The sequence below is a fragment of the Seriola aureovittata genome, chromosome 13 (assembly GCF_021018895.1).
Source record: "Seriola aureovittata isolate HTS-2021-v1 ecotype China chromosome 13, ASM2101889v1, whole genome shotgun sequence".
In the NCBI taxonomy this organism is placed as follows: domain Eukaryota; kingdom Metazoa; phylum Chordata; class Actinopteri; order Carangiformes; family Carangidae; genus Seriola; species Seriola aureovittata.
The window spans coordinates 17,053,689-17,076,675 of record NC_079376.1 but is presented as its reverse complement, the minus strand read 5'-3'; the positions used below and the strand labels follow the sequence as shown (position 1 = coordinate 17,076,675).

The window sequence follows — 22,987 nt, the reverse complement described above, 5'->3', positions numbered from 1 at the left end:
GCATGACCTGCCTTTTATTGATTTCATTCAAAATAATTTGATCACAGTCACAGCCGATTGCTCCCTCTCTATAGTTAAATTGGATAATGACTGAAATCCTGCATCACACAAGAGTCCAGAGGACACTTGATAAGAGGACCAGATTGTTTTCTGTCTGATCACAATATTTGATTGGGTGCAAATATTTCAGTTTAAAGATAAAGATGGCTGCTTTCCAGGTGTTACTTCAAATTCCTCAGCATTTTCAAAATGTTTCCCATCCATGAAGGGACACCAACAGGTCAGCTGAATTACTTTACTAAATCATATACATCATTTTATTTTGAAGGTGTTGATTACAACTGCTGAATTAAACAAATAATTTAGAACATGTTAACAGTGATGCTGACAATAATATTTTTTGTATAATAATTATCAGCATTGCTGCTGCAGACTGTTTTGCAATATCATCTGATGTGCTGAGCGTTTTACGTGTATGACAAAAAAAAAGGAAAAAAAGAGATATTGCAGCAACTCTATGACCATGTGTGCAATGTGAAACTTGGCAGCAGTTCCAGCCTTTCATCACACTGTGAGACTTACTGTACAGCCACAGAGGGACATCAGCTTGATGAGTGACAGAGGAAAGAGTTTTACATTTGTTTCCACTTTGATTGTGTCCAGGACCCACTCACTATTAAAACCACCCTCTCACTTTTGTTGATGAATTTCTGAACCCACTGCAGGTGCTCAAACTTCCTTCCAGTTTAGAGCCTCTTTTTGACTTTTACTCCATGACAACCCAACTGATATCAGTAGTTCCATCCCACTCAGTTTAGGTTATACTTAAGAACAATGAATGCTTCTGTCATTGTTTGAAAGAGAGATACAAAGTTACAGCTACTTTGAACAGAATGTAGGCAGATTTCAAAATATAAAAATGAATAGGTTAACCCATTTATTGTTCACATGATCCTGCTACTTTATATTCATGATGGGTTCATGCAACAGTCTGGGTTTGAACTGCAACGCTTTCATTACTGTTCTCGTGGGACCCCAAACTAGAGCATCAGTTTTCCTGATTTCGTCATCGAGGCAGAAGTCAGTGATCTTTCCATGCCCCATTCTCTGCTTGTGGACTGACGGGTAGTTTTCTCCTCACGTCTTCACGCACCCCTAACACTCACACAAGTCCATGAGCAGAACACATAACACACCATATCAGCACATCCGTTAGACTTGATGTCGCAGAATTGTTGGTGATTTTGTGACGTTTCCTGCTCTGCATGTTTTATCCTTTCGTCTTTGGTTGTAGTACATAAATTTACATAAACACGTTAACATATTTTATAACTCTTTCTCTGTTTTCTGTTGTTATAGTTAGTGTTTACTAAATGTGTAAGATTTTTTTGTTTGTTTGTCCCAAGTGAACTTTAATCAGTTCCCTGTATTCTGCACTGTTCCTCTTTCACTGAGCCTCCAGTTCACAATATATGAACGATACCTCCGTGTTAAATTATAGTAAGTTTTGACCTGTTATTCACCCACTTCAGTGAATTTAATACCAGAGGCATCCTCTTATATTTCTATTTACTTTTTTATTATATTTGATTCAAAATTGCACAGTGAAATCCCATGACTAGATTATATTTAGCCTTCAACGACTCCAGCGTTTTTCACAATTTTAGAAATTTTGGCCGTGCTACTGATCTCCCAATATCAAATCAAAGATAATATTATTATGATAAATGGATAGCACGCTGTCATATTCACTTCACAAATTGTTCTTGGAATTGAATCTCCCGTCTAGTGTTTATTATTATTATTATTTCTCTTATTTAGACTCATTGCAGATGGCTGTTTGCCTGGGCTCATGGTCTCTTATTTAATGAGGGCATGAGAGTTGTTGTGTGTAAACACAGGCATCAGGTAGGAATTGCTTTTAAAAGCACACATAAACACAAGACAAAAATCCAAGTTATGTGTGTGATGCAGTCTCTTCTGCTGTGTACTACACTCCCTTCAACTTGAGTACTTTTTCTAGCATCAATTTATAAGAAAGAGAAGTGTTAAACAAAGACACAACCGCCAACGACGCATTGTATTTTCAGAGGTTACACGAAGTGTGATAGAGTTCTCAGTTTGTTTTTTCCCAGAATTGTTACTTCCTATTTAGTTGGAATTTGATGTCTTTCTCTCTCCTTTCCTTTGCCAGGGGAAATGTAGGCATAATATTGAGTCCTATTTTAAGCTGCCGTTAATAATAGCATTCCTGAGGTTGACAACACAGGCAATAAACAGTCTCATCACAGGCTGTGTCTCAAAGTATGATTGTAAGCTGTATTTCTTGGCTGCAAAGAGGCACAATCAGTCATTCTCATCTTATTAAAAAATTTTAGTGACACCTTAAAATTAATTACAGCATGCCTGAGAGGTGGTTGACAGTTTGATTGATTTCTAACTAATGTTTCTGTGGAGAAAGAAATGATTCATATGCTTTTGGGTACACCTTGGCATCTGAACCGTCGCTGTATTGCTTTTACACACATGCACCTGCACATTATAAACAGAACCTTAGCCCACATACCTCTGAGTGTTTTCAATTTCAGCCTGTCATTTAGAGTTTGGAGGGAAAGTGGGTAGCTGTACTTTTTTGGTGATGGAGGATGTGTTTCAAGTAGGCAGCCAACCGCAGGAGAAAACCTCCCACACTCCTGTGACTCTGAGAAGCTGAGTCATCGAGCTCTGGCAGGATGGATGTGGTGGATGAGAGGAAGCCGGGTCCTTCATTGGCTAATGCTGGCCTGAGATCCCCGCCCTGCTGCCTCTCACCGCTAACATAGGTAGATGAATGAATATTGGGTAAAAACAAAAGAGACTAAGCTGACCTTTCCAGTGAGGTGTTACAATATACTGTATGTGTGGTAGTGTTGGTGTGAACGGTGTGTTTGCTAAATCAGTCTGCATGTGATAATTGTGGCCATAGAGAGTACATTGGCCTTCTTGATGAGGCTTTAATCTCTCTATGTTCTTTCATGTCAAGCTTTCTAAACAAAACAATATTGCCTGGATGAGGCCTTGGCAGGATGTGATTCAGGCCCATGTTGTTCTTGGATTCAGACTCAAAGGCCCTATCATGTCCACCCATTTCCCGACACAAACACAGCTTCAGCCATATGTCATCGCGCTGCTTAACGAGCCCCATAGTTAAGGAATTAGTCTGGAGGGCTTACAGATCATTAGCAGCCATTGAAAACATCCACAGCTTTCCAACAGATTAAGTGAAACATGTGCCACTTGATAGCTTCACATGCCCAGCGGCGGCGGCCAATCATGCTCTCGGACAGTTTGCAGATGCATGACACAGCTTTAACTGCTTTAAAAGCTCACACTACTGTACACGACAACTTCCACTGAGAAATGCTATGTCGTCTAACAGTTTGTTGTATGAAATAAAGCAGTTTGTATATATGTGTGTCAGATGGCTGATGCCCCATTTCCAATCTGACAATTAAGATCAATATGTCTGAATTCCTCCATCCAAATTTCATAGAGCAAATGTAATGGCAGACCATAAAAGTACAGTGAGATTAAATGTTTTCCCTCGTTGCGTGACGTGAGTCTGAACAATTAAGTCCTCTCACGTAACAAGAAATACAGCCAGACTTCTTTTTCCGAGGGAGCGGATACTTGTGTGGCTGTGGGAGTGAATGAGCTAAACCGCTTGGGTGACTTCAGAGTTAGATGAGGAGGTGTGTGTGTGTGCATGTGCACGTGTACCTGTGTGTGTGTGTGTGTGTGTGTGTGCGTAGGTGCTAAGAGGAGGACAGATGACAGAGGAACTGTAGGCCGATGGTGCAATCATCTGTACTAATCGAGCTAAACAGGAAATTGCATCATCAGAGAATTGAACTTGGCATGTATGAGGCGACATCACTGCATGTCTGTTTTCAGAGGAAACACAGTTAATATGACTAATAGTGCCTCCGAGTATTGAATAATTTACTGTCAATAAGGTTTGTTTTGTCAGTCTCTTCAGTCAGTCATGTTATTATCTCCCTGAATCATGTTGATTCCTTCAATAATTGACCTTACTGTTAAGCCTGTGTGTTCAGGGCATTATACCCATAAATATCCCATTCCAACATGCATGAAAACATTTTGTAGTTAGTCACACAATATTTCACTGCCCTGACTTCTATCCAAAGAGTAAAACCAACTTATCTTTCATTTTCTTGGGGACCTCCTGGAATCAGGGGGGTTCCAGAGTAGTTAGGGGGTCCAGATCATGGATGCAGTATAAGAATGGGATAATAGACTTTTTTTACTCCACCTTTTTTTGTACAGTGTGATGTGGCTCTCTGCAAATATGGTCTCTTTCTCTGGCCCTGTCTACAAGTCCAATAGGCATTTGACTGACATTATGACACATGCATGAAAAGTAGCTTATCTTGGGTCTGGGAAGGTTTTACAAATATTCAATAATTCAGAATACAGACAATATGAACAGACTTTGTGTTTCTTTAGGTGTACTGTCAACAGTTTTACAGATGTAGTGGTCTATGGGGAAAACGCCTTTTGGGCTGAAGGAGATATTCTGTTGTTATTTTGGGACACTATTTCTGATGCCACATTCATGTCATATCAGAGTTACTGTAATTACCAGTTTCCCACTTGTAAATAGCATTCACCTCAACATCCAAAGGTAATTACGACTGGGATAGTCTGATATATCCGCCTTGTGACTTGTCACTAAATGTACAGAAGAGCCAGCAAAGTCTGTTGTTAAAGGTAGTTAAACACTGAAACTGCTGTACTGAACAAGGCACAGTATTTTTAACCCTCACACATCCAACTCTGTTATTACACTTTCTTCAAAGTACACTGAACAATTGGGTTGATACATAGTATGACATCATTAGAAAAAATATCGCTAATGTTTGCTGCTGGAAACTGCAGTAATATGAGAGAAGCAATTGCACAAGAAGACCGGCAGCCACAGTCTTGGGTCTTAGGTTGTTCAATGATGACGATTAATTCTCACACCCTTGACGTGAATGCGTCATGAGTTGGTTTCTCAATGCTTTTGGAGGTGGGTTTCTGTAAATGCTTAGAGGTGTTAAATTATTCAGAATGAACCTAATCCACAGTGCCACCCCAGGCCCCTCCCTGGACACGCCCCTGCTAATAGGGACCTCCCCTCATCACTCCCTCCCGAAACGGACGCCTGGAGGTCCGTGGACCACGGTTTGGGAACCCCTTTAACACCCCGTCCTTCCCCTTGCACCTCCTCAGTAGTGACTTCAACCACGGTTAGAGGGGGAGGAGCAGGCTGGGAGGCTCTGCTCTGTTCCTGTGTTGATGTTTGTTTGCGAGGGTGGCAGCGTTGAGTGTGGACAGACGCTGTGAGCGGAGGGTTGTCGATTGGCCTGCCTGCACGCTTCTTGGGGAATGCTGCAACTTTTTACAAAAACGCGGCGGAATGATGCAGATTAATGATGATTATTCGCCGATTGTTACTGTGAAATACTCGAAGATATGGCTGTAAGGTCCTTCTTGGTTTGTGTTGTGCGCAAACACTCGTAGTGTTTTTTTTTTTCTCAGCAACGGCCAGTCAGGATGCTGGAGCTCGTCTGAGAGCACCCCGCCGTGTGGTCTTTCTCTGGATTCCCTTTCCCTTACTAAACCAAGTTCTTCTTTGGCGACGAGCGGCCAATTTCAAACTCATTTTCTGCCATTTAAACTTCCAAAAATGGTGTTCTTCGCTTTGTCCTCGACTCGCAACAAACCTGGGTAACGAAAGGAGTAGCTACGTGACAACACCCCAACACGACGACCAGCGTTACTTTCCCTCGGTAAGGCAGCGCTTCAACTGTCGCCTCAGCGGGCACAGCAGACGAACACAGCCGGGATGTGAAGCTTCGGTGTCTGTGGTGTTACGTGGTTGACAGCGCAGCCCAGAGCACACTCAAACCTTCGCTGTAGCCCCCCTTCAGTGAGAGAGCTGAGAGTAAAATAGCCAAGTCAAAGCATATAGTTATGTGGGTGAAGTGAGTGGCCAGCAAGCTAGCCCATAATCGCACAAGTTGGCCAACGTGCTAACATTAACTTACCAGTCACCTCACCAACTTGCTAGCCGTGTTAGCCATAGCAACATTTGAGGTTTAGTTTCTGTGTGATGCTAGCCAGGTTGCTTGCTAACAAAGGCGCTATTAACGCTATGGTATGTGAGAGCTGCTAGTGAAGTTATTTGCCAAGTTAGCTAACGTTAGATTAGCCAAACCTGCTGCACTAGCTTTATTTACAGCTTAACCCAACTCCCTTGAGGCTAGATAGTTCCTTGGAAAACAACACAAGTGTGCTGTGAGCGTTAGCTGGATATCATTAATAGCAGTGTGTTGCACTTCTCAAACTTTTTTTTCCACTTTGCACCCACTCCCGGTATTTGTGTTTATAATGGTGAACTTAGTCTGTCAGCTTCACTGAACTGTTTTGTTTTCTTCACAGAGGCGCATCAGCCCCGGGATTTATTCAGCTGTGGGGAATTAAAACAGCAATTGATGCATCTCGGGGTGTCTGAGTCCATGAGAGAGTGCGAGTACAGCCAAATAAGCACTCGCAGCTCCACACCGATGGAGACCCCTTACAAGAAAAGGACCCAAAAGAAGAGGAAGTGGGAGTCCTTCCCAGGTCGGAATAAATTTTACTGCGATGGGAGGATTATGATGGCCAAGCAGACAGGGGTTTTCTACCTCACCCTTGTCCTCATTCTAGTGACTTGTGGACTTTTCTTCACCTTTGAGTAAGTATTGTTGAAACTGTCTTTATGCTCGCATCTGCTATTTACTTGAACACATTGACATTGTGGATCAGGGATTTCATTTCATGGGCTCAGCTGTCAGAGAAAAAGTTTAGATATAGGTCAGTTATGTCACCGCCATCACTGTTCAGTGGGTGTATTTCCTGTGATCTCTTCAGGGCTCAGGGAGATGTCAGTACAAACTGGTTGGGGGATTAGACAGAGGCATCTCTGTTTTGAGGAAGTACAGAAAATATAACTCTTTAGTAGGAGGTGTGTTTTGCAAGGGGCCATTGTTGATGGAAACGCTGTGGTTCCTTTGAAAAAGTGTGGGTTTCCTGTCCTAATATGTTTATGGGTTATATATGCCCTTGCATGATGTATTGAGCTTAAAAAGGGCACAGGCTGTATTTTGTGCCAGCTGTGGTGTCCTTCAGCAAGGTGTTGAATCTTGTGTGTTGCTGATCTGTAGCTGACCCATATATGATATTTAACAATTTGTTTTTACTTAACTTACACTGTGATAATTACCTGGTCACATAATTTTCCAGATAACCAGCTGTTCGTTCATTGGTCTGTTGAGCATTTCTCTCTCTTGACAAGTCATTAATTGCTTATAGAGTAGACCATTCAGTGTCTGCCTGCCCTGCTTGCCACTTGTACTCCCTTAATCACGGTCCCACTATCCTCAAAGGAGTCCTCTGTCTTTCTCCCACTGGTAGAACAACCTGTAATCAACAGACAGCATGTTCTTCTCCATATTGTCACATCCAGCCTGTCATCTTCACCTCATCCTGGATAAATTGACCCACTGTGACTGAAGTACATGATACAGCATGTTGACACAGACACTGACCTGAATGCTGCCAACACTGGAGTGCACTACCTATCTCCTCATTAGTCCTGGGTAATCACCATGACATATATCATCTCAGAAAACCCCATCTACATTAGATAAGATACCTGCTCCATCATGAAATTTGTTGCTCAATCGGACAGTCTTTATCAGGGTAAAGTGCTTCAGAGCCAGAGAGAGCTTAATAGGCAAAATATGTGCAGTGGTTGATGGCTGCATTTCAGTATCTGCACCGTAAAGATAGTCAATGCTTAATGATACACACTCTCTGGCTACTTTATCAGCTACATGTGTACAATCTAATGCAATCCAATACAATAGCTCAGCCATGAATTCTACTTTTATGAAGATTATAAGTTTTTTGTGACATTGTCAAATAGGTGATGATTCTACTTCATGTGTTCATGTGTAGTTGTTGTTTTTGGGGGTTGTGTTGTACTGGACTGCAGTATATTAAAGTTTATATAGCTTGCCCCCACATGTATGTGAATGGTGTCAACAGAATATTATATATTATGATGTAGTATACAGTACAACAACACCACCTGCTATGACTGAAAATAGAATTCATGTCAAGGTGGTTTAACTGGATTGCATTAGATTGTACAAGTGTACCAGAGAAAGTGGCCATTGAGTGTATGAATGCCTGTAAATAGTATGCATACACTCACTATTAAAACAAAACTAACTTTATGTGTTTGTGTGTATAAAAAATTATGTCCTCAATTTTTTATCTGACTTACTATGATGTATAGTATACTTTTTATTTTATAGTGATGTATGCTCAACAACAACAACTCTGATAAGTTGTATATTCTACACTTACACATACATTTGACACCTTTTCTGGCGTTGTACAGATCAAACAAATAACTGAGTAATTAAAAAATAATTGACAGACCAGTCGAAAATGGAAATAACTGGTGCATCGCTAATATTTGGCCAGTAAGGTGTTTAGAGATCAATTTAATAACTAAAAAGCTTTAATATGTACTATTTCAAACCATTGCCACTTAGCTTTTTGAATGCTCTCTGTGTGAAGTCCTTCAGAGGCACAATGCTACACATCTATCAGCTGTGACCTCTGGACCACTTCATCTTTCAATACATTGTCACCTCAGCAAAGATACTGACATAACCCATGACCAAAGGGCAGAGTGCTGGAGAGAGGGCATTGCAGGCTTAAACCTCCAACCCTCTTTATTATGGAACAGTTGATAAAAATACTGAAATGGGAGGGAAACATTGCAGGGTCCATTTGAACCTGGATGTTCCCCAGCACCCACATGGAGGATGCCAGATGCTTCCTGATGATACCCGTCCCCCCTAAGATAGCTTAATTTCCTACACCGTGACCAGTTAGTGGGGCTGGGACCAGTGCACTGTCCTCTGTTTGTTGTTACTACAGGGGACATTTTTCAGGAACACCGCGCAACCACAAAGCCACTTTTCAGCTTAGCACTGTCCGCCCTGCTCAGCTGTCCATGCCCTCGAGCGGACAGAGTCCTCCTGACTTTCCTCTCTCTCCCCCCACCCTACTACCATCAGCTGAAAGGAGACATTTATTGGACAGGGGGATAGTCAGCAGACCTGCACATTGGCTTCTGTTGTCATTAACTGTAATGCGTTTCGATTAGATGTGTTTTTCTAACCTCTTGCGCCAGTCGTCAGCATAGTGGAGAACAGCTCCTCATTCAGTGTAAGGGCTTCTTCTGTCTTTTGAATTGCCTCAGTATCCTTTTATGGTACTTTAAGTTAGGCTGTGGTATTATCACACATGGTCTGTATCTGTCTGTGGAGTCCAGAAAGAGTCAACAGATGGAGATTATTTAGGGACGTAGACATGCACAGAACATTTAGCCGAGATCTTTCTACATCTCCATATTTCTTTTTGCTTGTTTTCTTTGTCTCTGTCTAAGGGGTGCTCAGCCATGCACAATAAACCCTGTTAGTGACCGGCAGACTTTGGTCTGTTTATTATTCTGTTGCTGGCTCCCTCCAGACGTCCATGTGTGCTGTTGTTGCACATGTTGCCTGCTTTCCCTTATGCCTAGTAAAAGTTCACTGAGGCAGATGTTTGAAGTGGTGTTCTGTTACGATGTTTTGTTTGATGTGAAAATTGATCTCAAGAACTACAGTTTTGCACAGGCATAAGGCTAAACACTTTAGTTTTAGTTGTATTTTTATTTGGACAAAACTGTAAAATGTAATTTAGTGGTCATCAGAACTGGGCTGTGACATTAAGCAGTGAATAGTGGCTACGTGTGTGGTGGCGTTGATTATTGAAGGACCTATATAGTGCTGAGATGAAATGGCTGCATTTATATAGAGCTTCCATATGAAGAACTTTGCAATTTTTCATTCATCCATTCACACACGCTCACATACAGATCGCAGTGAGCTAGGTGCTGGCTGACCATAGGGAGAAATTTGAGGTTCAATGTCTTGTCAAAGAAAACTTCAACACATGGTCAGGAGAAGCTGGGGATTGATACGCCAACCTGTGTTTACTGTAGATGACTTGCTCTACTTCCTTAGCCCCTGTTGAATCAGTTGGTCAATCAACAGTAAATTTGTGACTATTTTATATAATTTTAAAGCAAATAGGCCAAACAATCTATCTCATATGTTTGCTTATGCTCTTTGTCATGTATGATAGTAAAGTGAATATAACGTATAAAATGTATAATGTAATGTAATTGGATGAAACTTGAAATTCGACAAACTCCCTTGGGCTGAGAAATTATAGGAGGTATTTTCTGTAAAAATAATCAAGAAGCCAGTCCTTGGAGCCTACTACATGCACCAGGGAAGTTAATGACTTAGTGGTGATTGATTAATTGAGTTTAGAATTTGATTGATAATGAATACTTAAAAAAAATTACAACACAGTGCTGGTATAGCAGTTCTTGCACATTCCTGTAAGACTTGTGCCACCAATGCTAGCGTGCTCATCTAATTTGCATACATTTGAGTTAGATGCTTTGCTTCACTGTGAGCAATTTTAAACTGTTGAATTTTTTCCATACAACAGGAACTGTATAGGGTGGTTGTTACCTTCATAACATGTTGGATGTTTGAGTTCACCCAAACTGCTTGTGTCGTCTGCAGCTCTATCGACCGTTCCTCTTTTACAGTTCAATCTTACAGTATTATTTCTTGCAAAACTGAACTGCAAAATGTTTATCTTGCAGTGATGACATTGTACCTACGATCACTCATTAAGTTGTAGAAATGCTTATATTCTTCAATAAAAAAACACTAAAACTCAAGTCCATCCGGAGAGCTGAAGCAAGGGCTGGAGCTACAGCCTGTTCCAGTGATATAAGAATGGGTTAGGCTTTGTCCTGCACATTTAGTCACATCTAATTTATGTCCGTCAGTAAATCCTGTAACCATTTAATTTGTGGTGCTTGTTGGGAACAGTACACTGCTTGGGAGTGTGTGCTGCCTGACAGGTTTGATTCACGGGGAAAATTCTTGCTCTCTGCGCAGAATACAACAGAAATGCTCAGGATCCAGGATCATTTGCCAAAATATAACTTTCTGCTCTAAAACATTTGGAGATGATGTTTACTTTTCGCATCAAGTTCTTTAAACATTCACATTTTTTTCCTGCTTGCTGGTACTTTTTAAATATTACCGCAGTTAATTACAAAATAACTAAAACGGCGGCATCAAGTTGCATCAGGTTTTATTAAAAGCTACTGCAAAGTCAGTCATTTTTGTCCACAATTACTTTGATAAAACTGATTTGTTGGAAGTTGTCTAACCGACTTTTTGACTGTCGCAGAGAATGAAACCCTGGTTTTCAGTTCAAGAAAAATTTGAGCCACTTAAGCAGGTGGTAGCCACAGTGAGCCTATCATGAATGCCATGTGAGGGTTGGAGCTTATAAACAAGACAGACTGGTTCCTACTTTGAATAGAAAAGACAGTTTCTGTTTGATGTCTTTGTTAAATATCTGTAGTAATTATTTCCTCAGACCAAACTACTCTTCATCCGCCAGTCTTGCTGTCATTACCAGCAGCCATGGTTTTATCTATATGCTTTTTCGAGTGTCTCCATGCTATACCATGTGATCTGTCTACGACACAGCACTGGCCAAAGTCAAAAGTCATATCAGTCTCAAACGGATGACATGTTCTTTTCTTTTAGTGGCCTGTCGCACACCGGAACATAGACACAAGATGGGTGGCGGGAGTACACTACACAGCACACAGTGCTTTTCTCAGCCGCAGACACCAGAGTATAAACCGCAGGTGATCAGGTGATCGGTGACTAGAAGCATTAATTCCGATCTACCGATCACATATTTTTTAATGAAAACTGGCCAATAATGATTGGCGGCCGATCAATTGGGGCATCCCTACTACAGAGCACTAAGACACAAAACAGTGGGAAACACTGACAGAAATAAGTCATATTGTGCAGTGGTTCAGTTAGTTCAGACCAAAGACTGCCCTGAGTACTTCTTAATCTACACAACAGAGTGTGCCTTCTGAGTTTTCTTTAGAGCAGTGTTTATGCTGGTTCAACAGTTGTCATGTAAATCAACCCACAAATTTATGTCTAATCTTGTGATAAATTATCTCCTAATCTCTTATCTCCAATTGCACCAGCAGGTAATTCTTGTTGTTGAGGTGCAATACAAGTTGTTGAAAAGAAACCTGCTCAGATATTGTAATGGAACTAAACCACTTTAAGTTGATATAGTCATATTTGTCCTTGGGTTTAATGAAGTTGCCAGCACTTTAAATGAACAGCAGGCTGAGGTCAAGTTCCTTAGAAATGGTCTTTGGTCATCTCCTCTTGTGAATAGAAAGATAACCCTGCAACCCCATGAAACACCCCAGGCATTATATGCCTGCTTCATTCAGAGAATACAGCAGCTCTTAAGACCCCACTCAAGCATGCCATCTTTTCACTCTGCTGTTGTTGCAAATTTGATACAGTTAAATCAGTGAAATGGTGACCCTTTCTTTCTTGTACTATGTTAGTTCAGCACATACTCCAGAAGAATAGCAAGTGGGTTTGCTGCATGCTTGGGCAAAAAAATAAGTCAGCTTTTGGAGTCTTATAAGGCAAACTATTGCGAAAGAGTCTTTGTCCTCATAATTTGAACAGTCACACCCATGTTAGACATGGTTTCCCAAGACAAGAGAGCATTTCTCTCTAGCCAAGCTGACAAACATTTAAGATTTGAAATACAGAGCCATTCCTGATTTAATCTCACTGTTTTACATTTATTTGAATAGAAGAAATAGAAGTTTTCATAAGGACAGCACAAAAGCATAAAATGCTATGATTTTGCTACAATGTTCTCCTTTTCTAGGAATATAAACGAGGACAATGGAAATGTCACACTTGACTGTTTACTCGTGTATAAATATCAGCAAGCCAGATCTAGGTCATTTTAGAAGTGAATATGTTTTGGATGTGACTTTAATTCCTCACAGAACATTCTGTCAGAGACTTTATTGCCGCTGTCTGTTTTGCTGTAGAAGCAAGAGGCAGAGCTGTCACCTAGGCTCACTGAAACCAGGAATCATATCCAGCTGTTTGCTTTTTTGTAGTGTGATTCCTCTCCCTGACTAGCTCCAAGCCTTCAATCGACCTTGCACCCTCTGTTTGTCACACAGTTTTCCCGTGCTAGCACATTCACTCCCTGTGCCAGGGGTAATTGAGTGCATGGCACATGTTAGTTGGAAGGTTATACTTGCGAATTTTTAGGCTTCTCACATGCATACATGACCACTGCAGTCCTCTGAGACTGTGTTGTGCACTACTGACATCTGTCTGAAAGGTGGAAGGAAATTATGATTCCATGAAGTAGTCCGGGCAAAAATGTAACCATTTGCAAAAGCATGTCATGTTCAGTCGTTTCATTGACAAATGACTTGGCCTACAGCTAAGAGGGGGTTCATGCTCTGCCCTTGCCTGCCATCTAAAGCAATCAAAATGTAATAAAAAGCAAAGCTGACAAAGCCTTGTTTCCATGTAGCCCAGATGACTAATGAGACTTTAGAATGAAAGGCCACAAAGCCAAGTACTTCAAATGCATTATAAGACAAATTTAATCACATTTTTAACATATTCACGTATTTGGCTCTTCGTCGGTTTTGAGTTATATCTCCGGGTAAACTATATCTCTTCTCAAGCAAGTACTGAGGAGAATTACAGGCCCAGATACTGTGTGTGCTGGAGGATGGATGATCTGTGTTTGACGGAAATTTTTTTTAGATCACAGCATATTGATTGCCTTCAAGGCTGTATGGCTGAAGAAGAAAATAAACGAGGGTGCGGTTTATCTCAGGTGATGCTGAAAGGGCACCCAGTGAACGGGGCTGGGTGAAGCAAACCGTCACATGGTTGCATCAAGCAGAGATGAAAGTCCCCAAAGCTTAACTCCCAGCTGAGGTTTGAAAAACTGGTTGGCACCATAAGAGGATTTAGAAGGAAATGTGATAACGGTAATCTGGATTGGATTATTGTTGAGATTAGCACACCCTATGAGAGGCAAATGAATTGGGAAACCTCGGGAGACACTATAGAGGTAGAAAGATTTACCTTTAGTATTCTGTGGAAGTAATCAACACGTCCCACTGGTGCACAGAGGACATGTGCTGAAAAAGAACTATAATATCAGATTTACCAGGTTGACAATACAGGTAGATTGTATGTTAAGTTATGTCATATAAATTAAGTATATTAAATTTACACCAAATATTTATGAATTTAGATACTTTTGTTTGTTCTGCTTTGTTCTGATTGTCATGCCATTTGTTTTAAGTATATAAAAACATATGGGAAACTGGAATGAAAAATACACTCTTTTCTGCCTGTTGTTATTTTAGCATAGAAAACTTGACCACTTGGCTGATTTATTCTAAAATCAAATGGAATTATAACAACTCTCAAGGTTAGTATTAGACCTGAACTTGACGTGATTGAGTGGATGCTCATACATATCGGTTTTATGAGACAGTTCCCATACTAGACATTGATTGACTTTTGCTGTGCTTTCTCCTGTCCTGTTTGAGAACTGTAGTGCTTCCTGATCAGAGTGAATGTTAATGTTTAAGTTGGCTTGGCTAAGAGGCGTGCAGCCTGAGTCTATATCAGCATCTATAAGCTGTCTTTGTTATCTTTGACCCCTGAGTTTACTAAGATAGTAAAGTGTTTTCTTTTGCTTTTTTTGTCTGGCTGTCTTAGGGAAAGAGAATGAAGTTGATGTTTTATTTTTATTGGGTTGTGTATGGATTAACTTGTTTTAACTTTCATTTTTGTACTCTTCAAACATTAGATACAGTGGTGTCTAAAGGTCTGAGACTGTATTCCCATTCACTTCAAGGACTGTGTTGGTTTAAATTGGCTGATAAACCATTGACTATTGTCTCTTTAGGTGGTAGATTTGGTCAAAGCTTGGCCACATCAAATTTAACAACAGTAAATGTGGAGGCAAGTCACAGGAAATGGCCTGCGTGTTGTATAAGAATATTTTATCGAGTCAAGCTGCGTTTATGACAGTAAAAGCAATCCCAAACACAATTCCATATGCAAAAACATAGCTGCTGCATAGAGGAATAACATGCCAGTGTGCGTCACTTTGTGAAACTAGGAACTGTAGATATTCTCTAATAGTTTTAATTAGAATTAATTTAATTATTTCTATGTTATAATATAGATGCTTTAATTGGGCTGTGGAATTCAAAACCAAAAAACAATATTACATAATCTGATCTTTTCACTTTTCTGTGCATCGGGCTCAAATGTGTCACTACTAGCTTCTTTGTTTGCTTCTCCACTCTAATAGCAATATAGAGTGAATAAATGAACATTCCTTATTTAAACACTAAGCAAATATTAGGTTTTCTATCTTCTGGTTAAAGTCATTACTCACTGTGTATTATACTACTCTATGCTATGCTAACCATATATCATGATGGTGTTTGCCCTAGGAATTAGCTGTCGAACCTTTATTGCATTGCCATCAGCACTCACTAATACACACAGGTGTCAACCTGTACATCTTTATAAATGGGTACCTGTCTGTGAGTATTTATCAGTACAAACTGTCAATGAGCAGTCATCCCAGTCATCAGTGTTTTGTCTTACACTTGTCCCAAACCAGCTATTGATTGCTTTAATTGACCAAAAAGACTGTTAATTTTAGCATATTGCTCCAGGGATTTCAGTGGGTTGTTAAAAAAAGAAAAAAAGTTTTGACAAAAATGATTTTGATACGTTTATATTCACAATGTTTGGTTGTGTTTATTTTAGACAATCCTATGGTAAGCCATGATAGATTTGACTTTTCAAACTTCTCTGTATTGTAGTCTGTGCATTGGCTGCTTAGGGTATGGCGCTTATACTTTATATGATTTATGTGGAGTTAAATAAATAACTGAACAGTATATACAGCTGCATTCCTGCTTCATGTTTTTTCCAACAAAAACCCGGGTCAGGTACATATAGTGATTGGCCAGTGAGACCAATCCCAGCACATGTGTGCAGCAAGTTCACATTTGACGATCCACGTGCCCACTCATACGGCAGGAATTCTCCCAGTGCTCCTGATGGCCGGTTCGACTGTAACAGACGGGTCCATTGTCAATGTGTTTGTGTGAGAGAGAGAGTGGGGCAAGGAGAGGATGAGTGAATCAGTGCGCTGTGCACAGCTCTACAATGAAATAAAAAATTTTCGAATAATAAAAAAAAAACCTAGAAAATTAGTATAAGCCAGTCAATGATGATATTGTGGTGGGTCGCCACAAATAAATTAATGCATGCGAAACACTGTTGTTGTTTTAGGATTCTGTCCTCTTAGCATTGACTGAGAAGGAATGAAAATAAATTATTTTCTCTTAACTTTTGACCGGACAAGTAGGATTGATCCCAAGTTATGTTTTCCATATAAGCCAATGTTTATGTTTATTCCTGATATCTGTGTTGAGGTTAGTACAAAACACATGCCCCAGTCCACATATTTACTGTCCTGGAGGGGGAAACCTTAAGAAATATAGAACTATTCCTAGAATATAACATATCCAAGTACATCCTCTGCCAGATTCGGCAACTCAGGTTTCTTCTGTGGTCAGACTTTCCTCTGTATTTCTCAAATCAAACAATAACTCATCCTTCATCCTCATCAACCATTTGGTTTGTTGAGATGTTTAAAAGGACTGTAATAAATGTTATCACACTGTCTATATCTTGTTGAATGTCTTTGTTTCCTTTTTCCTTCCTTGGAGGCTTCAGCTCACTCATGTGGCTGTTTCCAGGGTAACCACATTCCCTTTCAAAATTTACCATGTCTGACATTAGATACTGTCCGTCTCCATGGCAACAAAGCCCCTAAAGTCCCAGTTAAATATAAGATTTAGTATCAAACTAAAAGGGAAATGAAGGTGTAACTTTGGAAATGTCCAGTTCCTTGTTGATATCCACTCTTTACAGTCCTTTACAGAATAAAAGGCTGTTGAAATTACTCACGGTCTTTACTGCTCATGTTCAGTGACTGATAAAAATTGATTTCCGGGACAATGTCTTCAGGGGGAATTTAAACCAGGGAAGATGTTGCCTACCTCCAGCTCATCCACGTATCTCTAATGATCCATGTCTGTAGGACAGGCAGGCTTTCTAATGGTTTCAGTGTTTAATCTCTGTCCGTTTCTACCGACCTGTCACTTTCTATCACACATGACTGCCTTTTCATTAGGTTCCCGATGTCTGACACATTGAGACAAAGCTTTTGAGGACAGAGGCAGCAGTTTTTGCTGCTTTCTCAGCCATCTCCATCACCACTTGCCAAATGACAAGTTTTGAAATATAGTAATATTTTCATGGAATCAGCATGTTCTGGCTCTCCCTGCAGAAAGAAAGAACACACTGTGGTTTTTTAGCTCCAAGTGACCTTTGTTAATATTTGACTTTTCAGTGGGGAGCTTGACTTTATCATTGATTACCTTAAAACCATTTGGATCTTGGCTTTGGGCTTGTTGTTACAGATTTATTTTACAAATGTAGTGGTTTCCCATTAGCACCTTTAATTGGTGGATTCATTAATAGATTAAAGGTCGGTTAACATGAACAGTTAGAATAGAGGTTGAATTGAATAGGTAGTTGAAAAGGTGTCAGGTAATGACATCAGACTTAAAAATGTTTTTGTTTTTCAGGGGCAAATGCAGATAGACAGTGGCACTCTGCTAATACTATTTTTGTTATTAATTATTAAAAGTCTTCCATGAATATGTAAAATTAAGCTGGGTACTCAGAAGTCAGCTCCATTATTTATTGTAACAGGTACAAAAATAAGAAAAGTAGTAATTCTTTGCCCGTGTGGATATAGAAAAGGACTACAGAGAGAGAGAGACTTGAAATCATGCAGTTTGTAGTGTGGATATTTGTATTTAGCTAGCTTACAGCTGGGTGGGTTGTCTTTGCTATGTGATGATGATGTTACATTTTTCATGCATTTTAAGCCCCCAGACAAGAAACAAAGAACTGAGCTCTCTCCCTGTATGACTGGAGTTGTCATCTCTTTTCAGCATTTCTTAAGGAATTGTCCTCTCATTGTCCTAAATGGTCAGAAATCTGCTGGCATTCTTTTGTTATTTGTTTCCTTCCTGGATGTTGATTCAGCATATGAATTTAAGAGGTATTGGCCAAATCTGTAGAAGACGCCTAAAGCCTATTCTTCCAATCTTCATTACCAAGACATGCAATATATAAAACGGAAGTAATCATACGAGATCATATAGCCTAATATTATACTTAGAGTTGTATAAATCTTAATCCCACAGATTTGTATAATTGGTACTTGTAGTGTTTGCCGTCAAAGTATTTTGCTAGGTAGGAGCAACAGAGCGGTTTTCTGTTTAAACAGTGACGGGCAGATTTGGAAGATTATAAGCAGAGAGATTGTCTGCAATACTGCCCCAACCAGAGATAGGAATATGCCCTGTATTAGATTACAATCTCAGTACTCAGTGCTGGATGGTGTGTGTCTCCTCCCTGCCCAGTTCAGAAGCCTGAGGCTAGTGGAGAATCACAAAGCACCGAGGGCTGTAAAATGAATGTCCTCTTAGCGAGCGTCTAAGTTGTGTATATTGTACATGGACACAGTCAGTGTCCAGAACGATGACCTTGGAAACTCAAGGCAAGTGTTGAACTGGAGAAATGTTTGTGCTGTGCAGTGTTGTCCTGCCTGGAGCCCCCTGCTGATGTCCCAGACAACCCAGTGTTTTTTTTGCTTAGTTCAGGCTCACTCCAGATGTAGAGAGCAGCAGGACTGGTCAATGTCCACTCAGATGTGGTGTCACAGCTCAAACGTTGTTCATCAAAAAGGCATAAGTAGTGGATACATTTTTTTTGGCGTATGGCTTACTCAGCTCACAGGCAAGTTGCACCTTACTTGGGAAATTGGCATAATGCCAGCCACTTGTGTTCATAAAATTAGAAATTTGTAGTTTTTGTGGTCTTTGCTAGGGTGTCGTGTGTTGGCTGACCTTTTCCCCCCTGGCTGAGGGGTCATCATCTCCAGCAGTTCACATGAAAGCAGAGAGCATGTGCAGATGATGCTCCAACTCCAGTTAGCACAGATCTGCAAATCTAAGTAAATGTTCCAAGTCCATATTTACCTGCTCCCCATCTATCATTGGTGGATCCCAGCATGGCAAACCTAAATATAGTTTGGCTTGTTTTATCAGATTAACTGGTGTTGGCATAGATCAGCGGATGTAAATGCCCTCCCAAGGTGTTACCATCTGATGACTGGTGAAAGTGTGATAGTGATCGAATGTCCAGCAACACTGTATTGTACATTTTGTTCAAAAGCAAATTCATAGTGCCTTGATACATTTGAAGCAGGGCTGTAGGTTAGACATCTGTAAATTATGTAACATTTTTGAAAAGCTGGTTGACCACTGTCACTTTACTATAGCCATCAGTGTCGCTTAAACATCCTCAGTTTGTTAAGGATCTACGATCATTGTATCTCTGCATTGATTTTAAAATAACAATCAATATTTTTTGTTCTTCATTGATATTCAGCCCATTCACAACATAAGGCGCCTCCCATGCAGGAGTCAGTAAAGTTCAAAGAATAAAAATCACCTGTACCTGCACTAAAATGAGCCATTTTGTTAATGGCTTGATGTAAAGTTTTTTCACTCTTAAATCTCTTCCAATGAAAGTCAGTTGAAAAAGAGTATTTGATACGATGTATTTTCGGTAAATAAAAGGAATTGATACTTAAAGTTTTGATTTACAGAATCTGTTTGCATTTGGTACAATTATTTAAATAGATAAACAGATGAACAAGAGCCTTTGTATAACACAGATTTTATTGAAAACCTTGGCTCAACTCACAGTACTGTTTTGCATTCCTCAACAGCATCCCTCAAAACATATGGTCACCACATGTTCATTTAGTTTCCCTTGTTTGGAATGGAACCTCTTTGCTGACCCCAAATCCAATCCAATAGACTAGAGACTAGCAAATGAAATGGGATGTGGCAGCCTGTGCCCTACCTCTGTGGGACTAAATGTGATTACTGTAATAACCACCTGCACCGTTGGCCGTTTAATGGGATTATGCTAAATTGTTTCATTAGAGCAGAGTACAACACGGGGGACTGAGCCTCATCTGTGTGTTTGTTTGTCTGTCAAGGAGATATACACTTACTGGTCATTAAGCAACAAGTCACTGGTATTAGTATTTCCGAAACTTGAGGGCTTGTGTCACCTGCAATCCAGTGTTGTTTTAATTCAGGCTCAGTGTTGTGTACTAATGTTTATGTGAAGAAGAACGGTTTGTAGGCAGACATGTGCCCCTCAGGCCATCAGCTCATATTTGTCAAGTAATCCCCCAAGACTCCAGCTACTTGAAACTCCAGGTATTGACCACTCAGCTAAGCTTTACCAATCTGACAGAACCTAATTTCTTGTTTTTTGTTTGTTGCTTATTTATCTCTTTCTGTCTGTCTCTTTCTACCCGACCAGCTGTCAGTACCTGGCGCTCCAGTTGACCCCGGCCATCCCAGTCATAGGAGGTGTGCTGTTTCTGTTTGTACTGGGGACACTGCTGAGAACCAGCTTCAGTGACCCAGGGGTGCTACCCAGGGCCACCCCAGATGAAGCAGCTGATCTTGAAAGGCAAATAGGTAAGACTACACTCTCAACTTAATGATTTTAGATATAAAAATATGGATATAAAACACATTATTGAAGTTTTGTTTTTCTGCATTTGCATTTTTGTGCTTCTCCTTGTGTCAGTTTTCTCACTGTGTCCTCGGATGTATTCCTTGACCAGCCCTGTTTCTTTCACCTAACCATACTGAGTTGTTCCTTTGTTTAGTATGTCAAAGAGGTGTCTTTTTGTATCTCTTGTTATAATCCCTCCATTCATCCATTTCTCTTCCTCCCTGTCTGAGTTTATGGTTACCTCTATCTTAGATACTGTATTTTCTCTGAGTAAACCTCTCTGCATGGTACTGATCCAGAAGAGCTTCTGTGTTTTTACAACCTCCTATACAGAGTGCCAAATTATCTGGCTGATGTGTCTGGAGTTTGTCTGTGTAGCCAAAGAAATAGGGATCAAGCTTCCGCTGACTTTAAAGGTACTCTGCATTCAGGTTGAGGTGAAGTATTGGTCCTGCTTTGACCAAATGGCCTTTGATCTGTTTATTTCGCTCCAACTTATCCAAGGGCCCCCATTTGATATATTACCTGACTCATAAATTGTGTTTTGATAACTTCAAAATCTAATTTATGATGTGAAAGGTAAAACTGTTGGTGCATTAGGAACCACTTGATATGGAGTAACTGAATTACCAGCATCACAACACTGATGATAGCTCGCCATGAGTCAGATTCAGCCAAGACTGCAGTTTGTGATGTGGATTTAGCCTGTTCATGAAACTCACAGCTGTCTCTTTGTTTACATTATATTACATATCTTTAATGAAATAATCAATAAATGCATCAATGCAAGAAATACAGGACCTGGATATGGCCCCCTGTTTAGATGTTGTTGATTTACATGTTGAGTAATTGCATGGGGCCAACATAAAGATGTTTTGTTAGAGTGCAGTCAGCTACTTAAGGACCCTTTCAGAGGAGGTAGGGAGAATCATGCTCAAGGGCACTTCATGCTAAAATTTACAGTGGTAATAGATGCAGTTATTCGCCAGTAAGTTGCAGGACTGACTCCCTAGTCTCCAATAGTGTCCTGCTGCCCTGTAGCTAAATGGATTATCACCACTTTACTCCAAGGTTTAACTTTCTAAACCCTCTTTTTAAAACCCCCTTTAAAGTTTCAGTCCTTTTATTTGGAATGTGAAGCTTCTGTTTCCCAGCAATGGTCCTTTCCGTGCTTCAGGCCACTGGGGCCTCATTAAACAAACTCTGGACTGGCTTAATTAATCTCATTAGGAGACTTAAAAGCTTTTGGAGGGAAGGTAAAGCACAGAGAGCTTGGAGCAATGGGCTGAAACAGCACTGTGCAGAAGTACCATGTTGTATTGGCAAGCATTTTTTCCGAGGATAAACAAATTAAAGGCTGAAAATATGAACATCGTTGACCTACATACCACTCTACCCCCCACCCCCACCCCCCCTCCTCTCTACCATCAGTTCATCTCAATTAGCTTTTGTTCTATACATTGCCAAGCACAGCAATTGGCTGGAATCTATCATTGACAGACAAATTATTGTTGTCATGTTGATGATTGCCTGTACTCAAATCTGGACGTGCACAGGTGGTGAAGTAATAGTATGTATTAGGCTTTTCCAAAGAGATTGTTTTTACAACATGGTTCTTATTTTTGCAGTTTTGGCAATCATTTCTGTTGGTTATAGTAACATTTTTTCTCACCAAATACTTTGTGTAATTGCATAGTTACAACATTTTGGGAGTGTTCACCTAAATTCTCTCTTCCAAGAAAATGTTGAAAATTAATGTTTAGATTAATTAGGTGAAGACAGTTTGAATTGTAGAATAGCTTGTGGTTGCAATGCCCCTAGATCTTGGTTGTGTTTCCCTGAAACATCCACATCACATGGCATTTGTGATGCTGCCAGCAGACTAATAGACTGCTTTAGTGTTGGTGCCATTATAGCTACCATTATCTTCCATTTGAAAGAACCTGGCTTGTAATAGCACAAGGATTTCACACACACACACACACACACACACACACACACACACACACACACACAAATGCACATAAATACCTAAGGTGGTTTGTATCCTTCAGCAAGGAATGTTAGATTTAAGATACTGAGAAGTAAAAGTCACTGCCTTTTCCCACAGCCAGTAAAAAGGTACAATATCTTTGTTAAAATGCATT

General features: G+C 40.2%; 1 protein-coding gene across 3 annotated transcripts in view; it reads left to right on the top strand.

The window, feature by feature from the left end:
• Nucleotides 1-5,218: 5,218 nt before the first annotated feature.
• Nucleotides 5,219-22,987, top strand: part of LOC130179798 (palmitoyltransferase ZDHHC14-like) — a 44,688-nt gene continuing 26,919 nt past the window's right edge. The window contains exons 1-3 of one of the 3 annotated variants that reach the window (XM_056392855.1): nucleotides 5,219-5,834; nucleotides 6,487-6,781; nucleotides 20,640-20,800. In XM_056392855.1, the coding sequence (XP_056248830.1) occupies nucleotides 6,540-6,781; nucleotides 20,640-20,800 (403 nt within the window). In that variant the 5' untranslated portion in view covers nucleotides 5,219-5,834; nucleotides 6,487-6,539. The remainder of the gene's footprint in view (nucleotides 5,835-6,486; nucleotides 6,782-20,639; nucleotides 20,801-22,987) is intronic. The other 2 variants (XM_056392854.1, XM_056392852.1) reach the window with 2 other exon arrangements.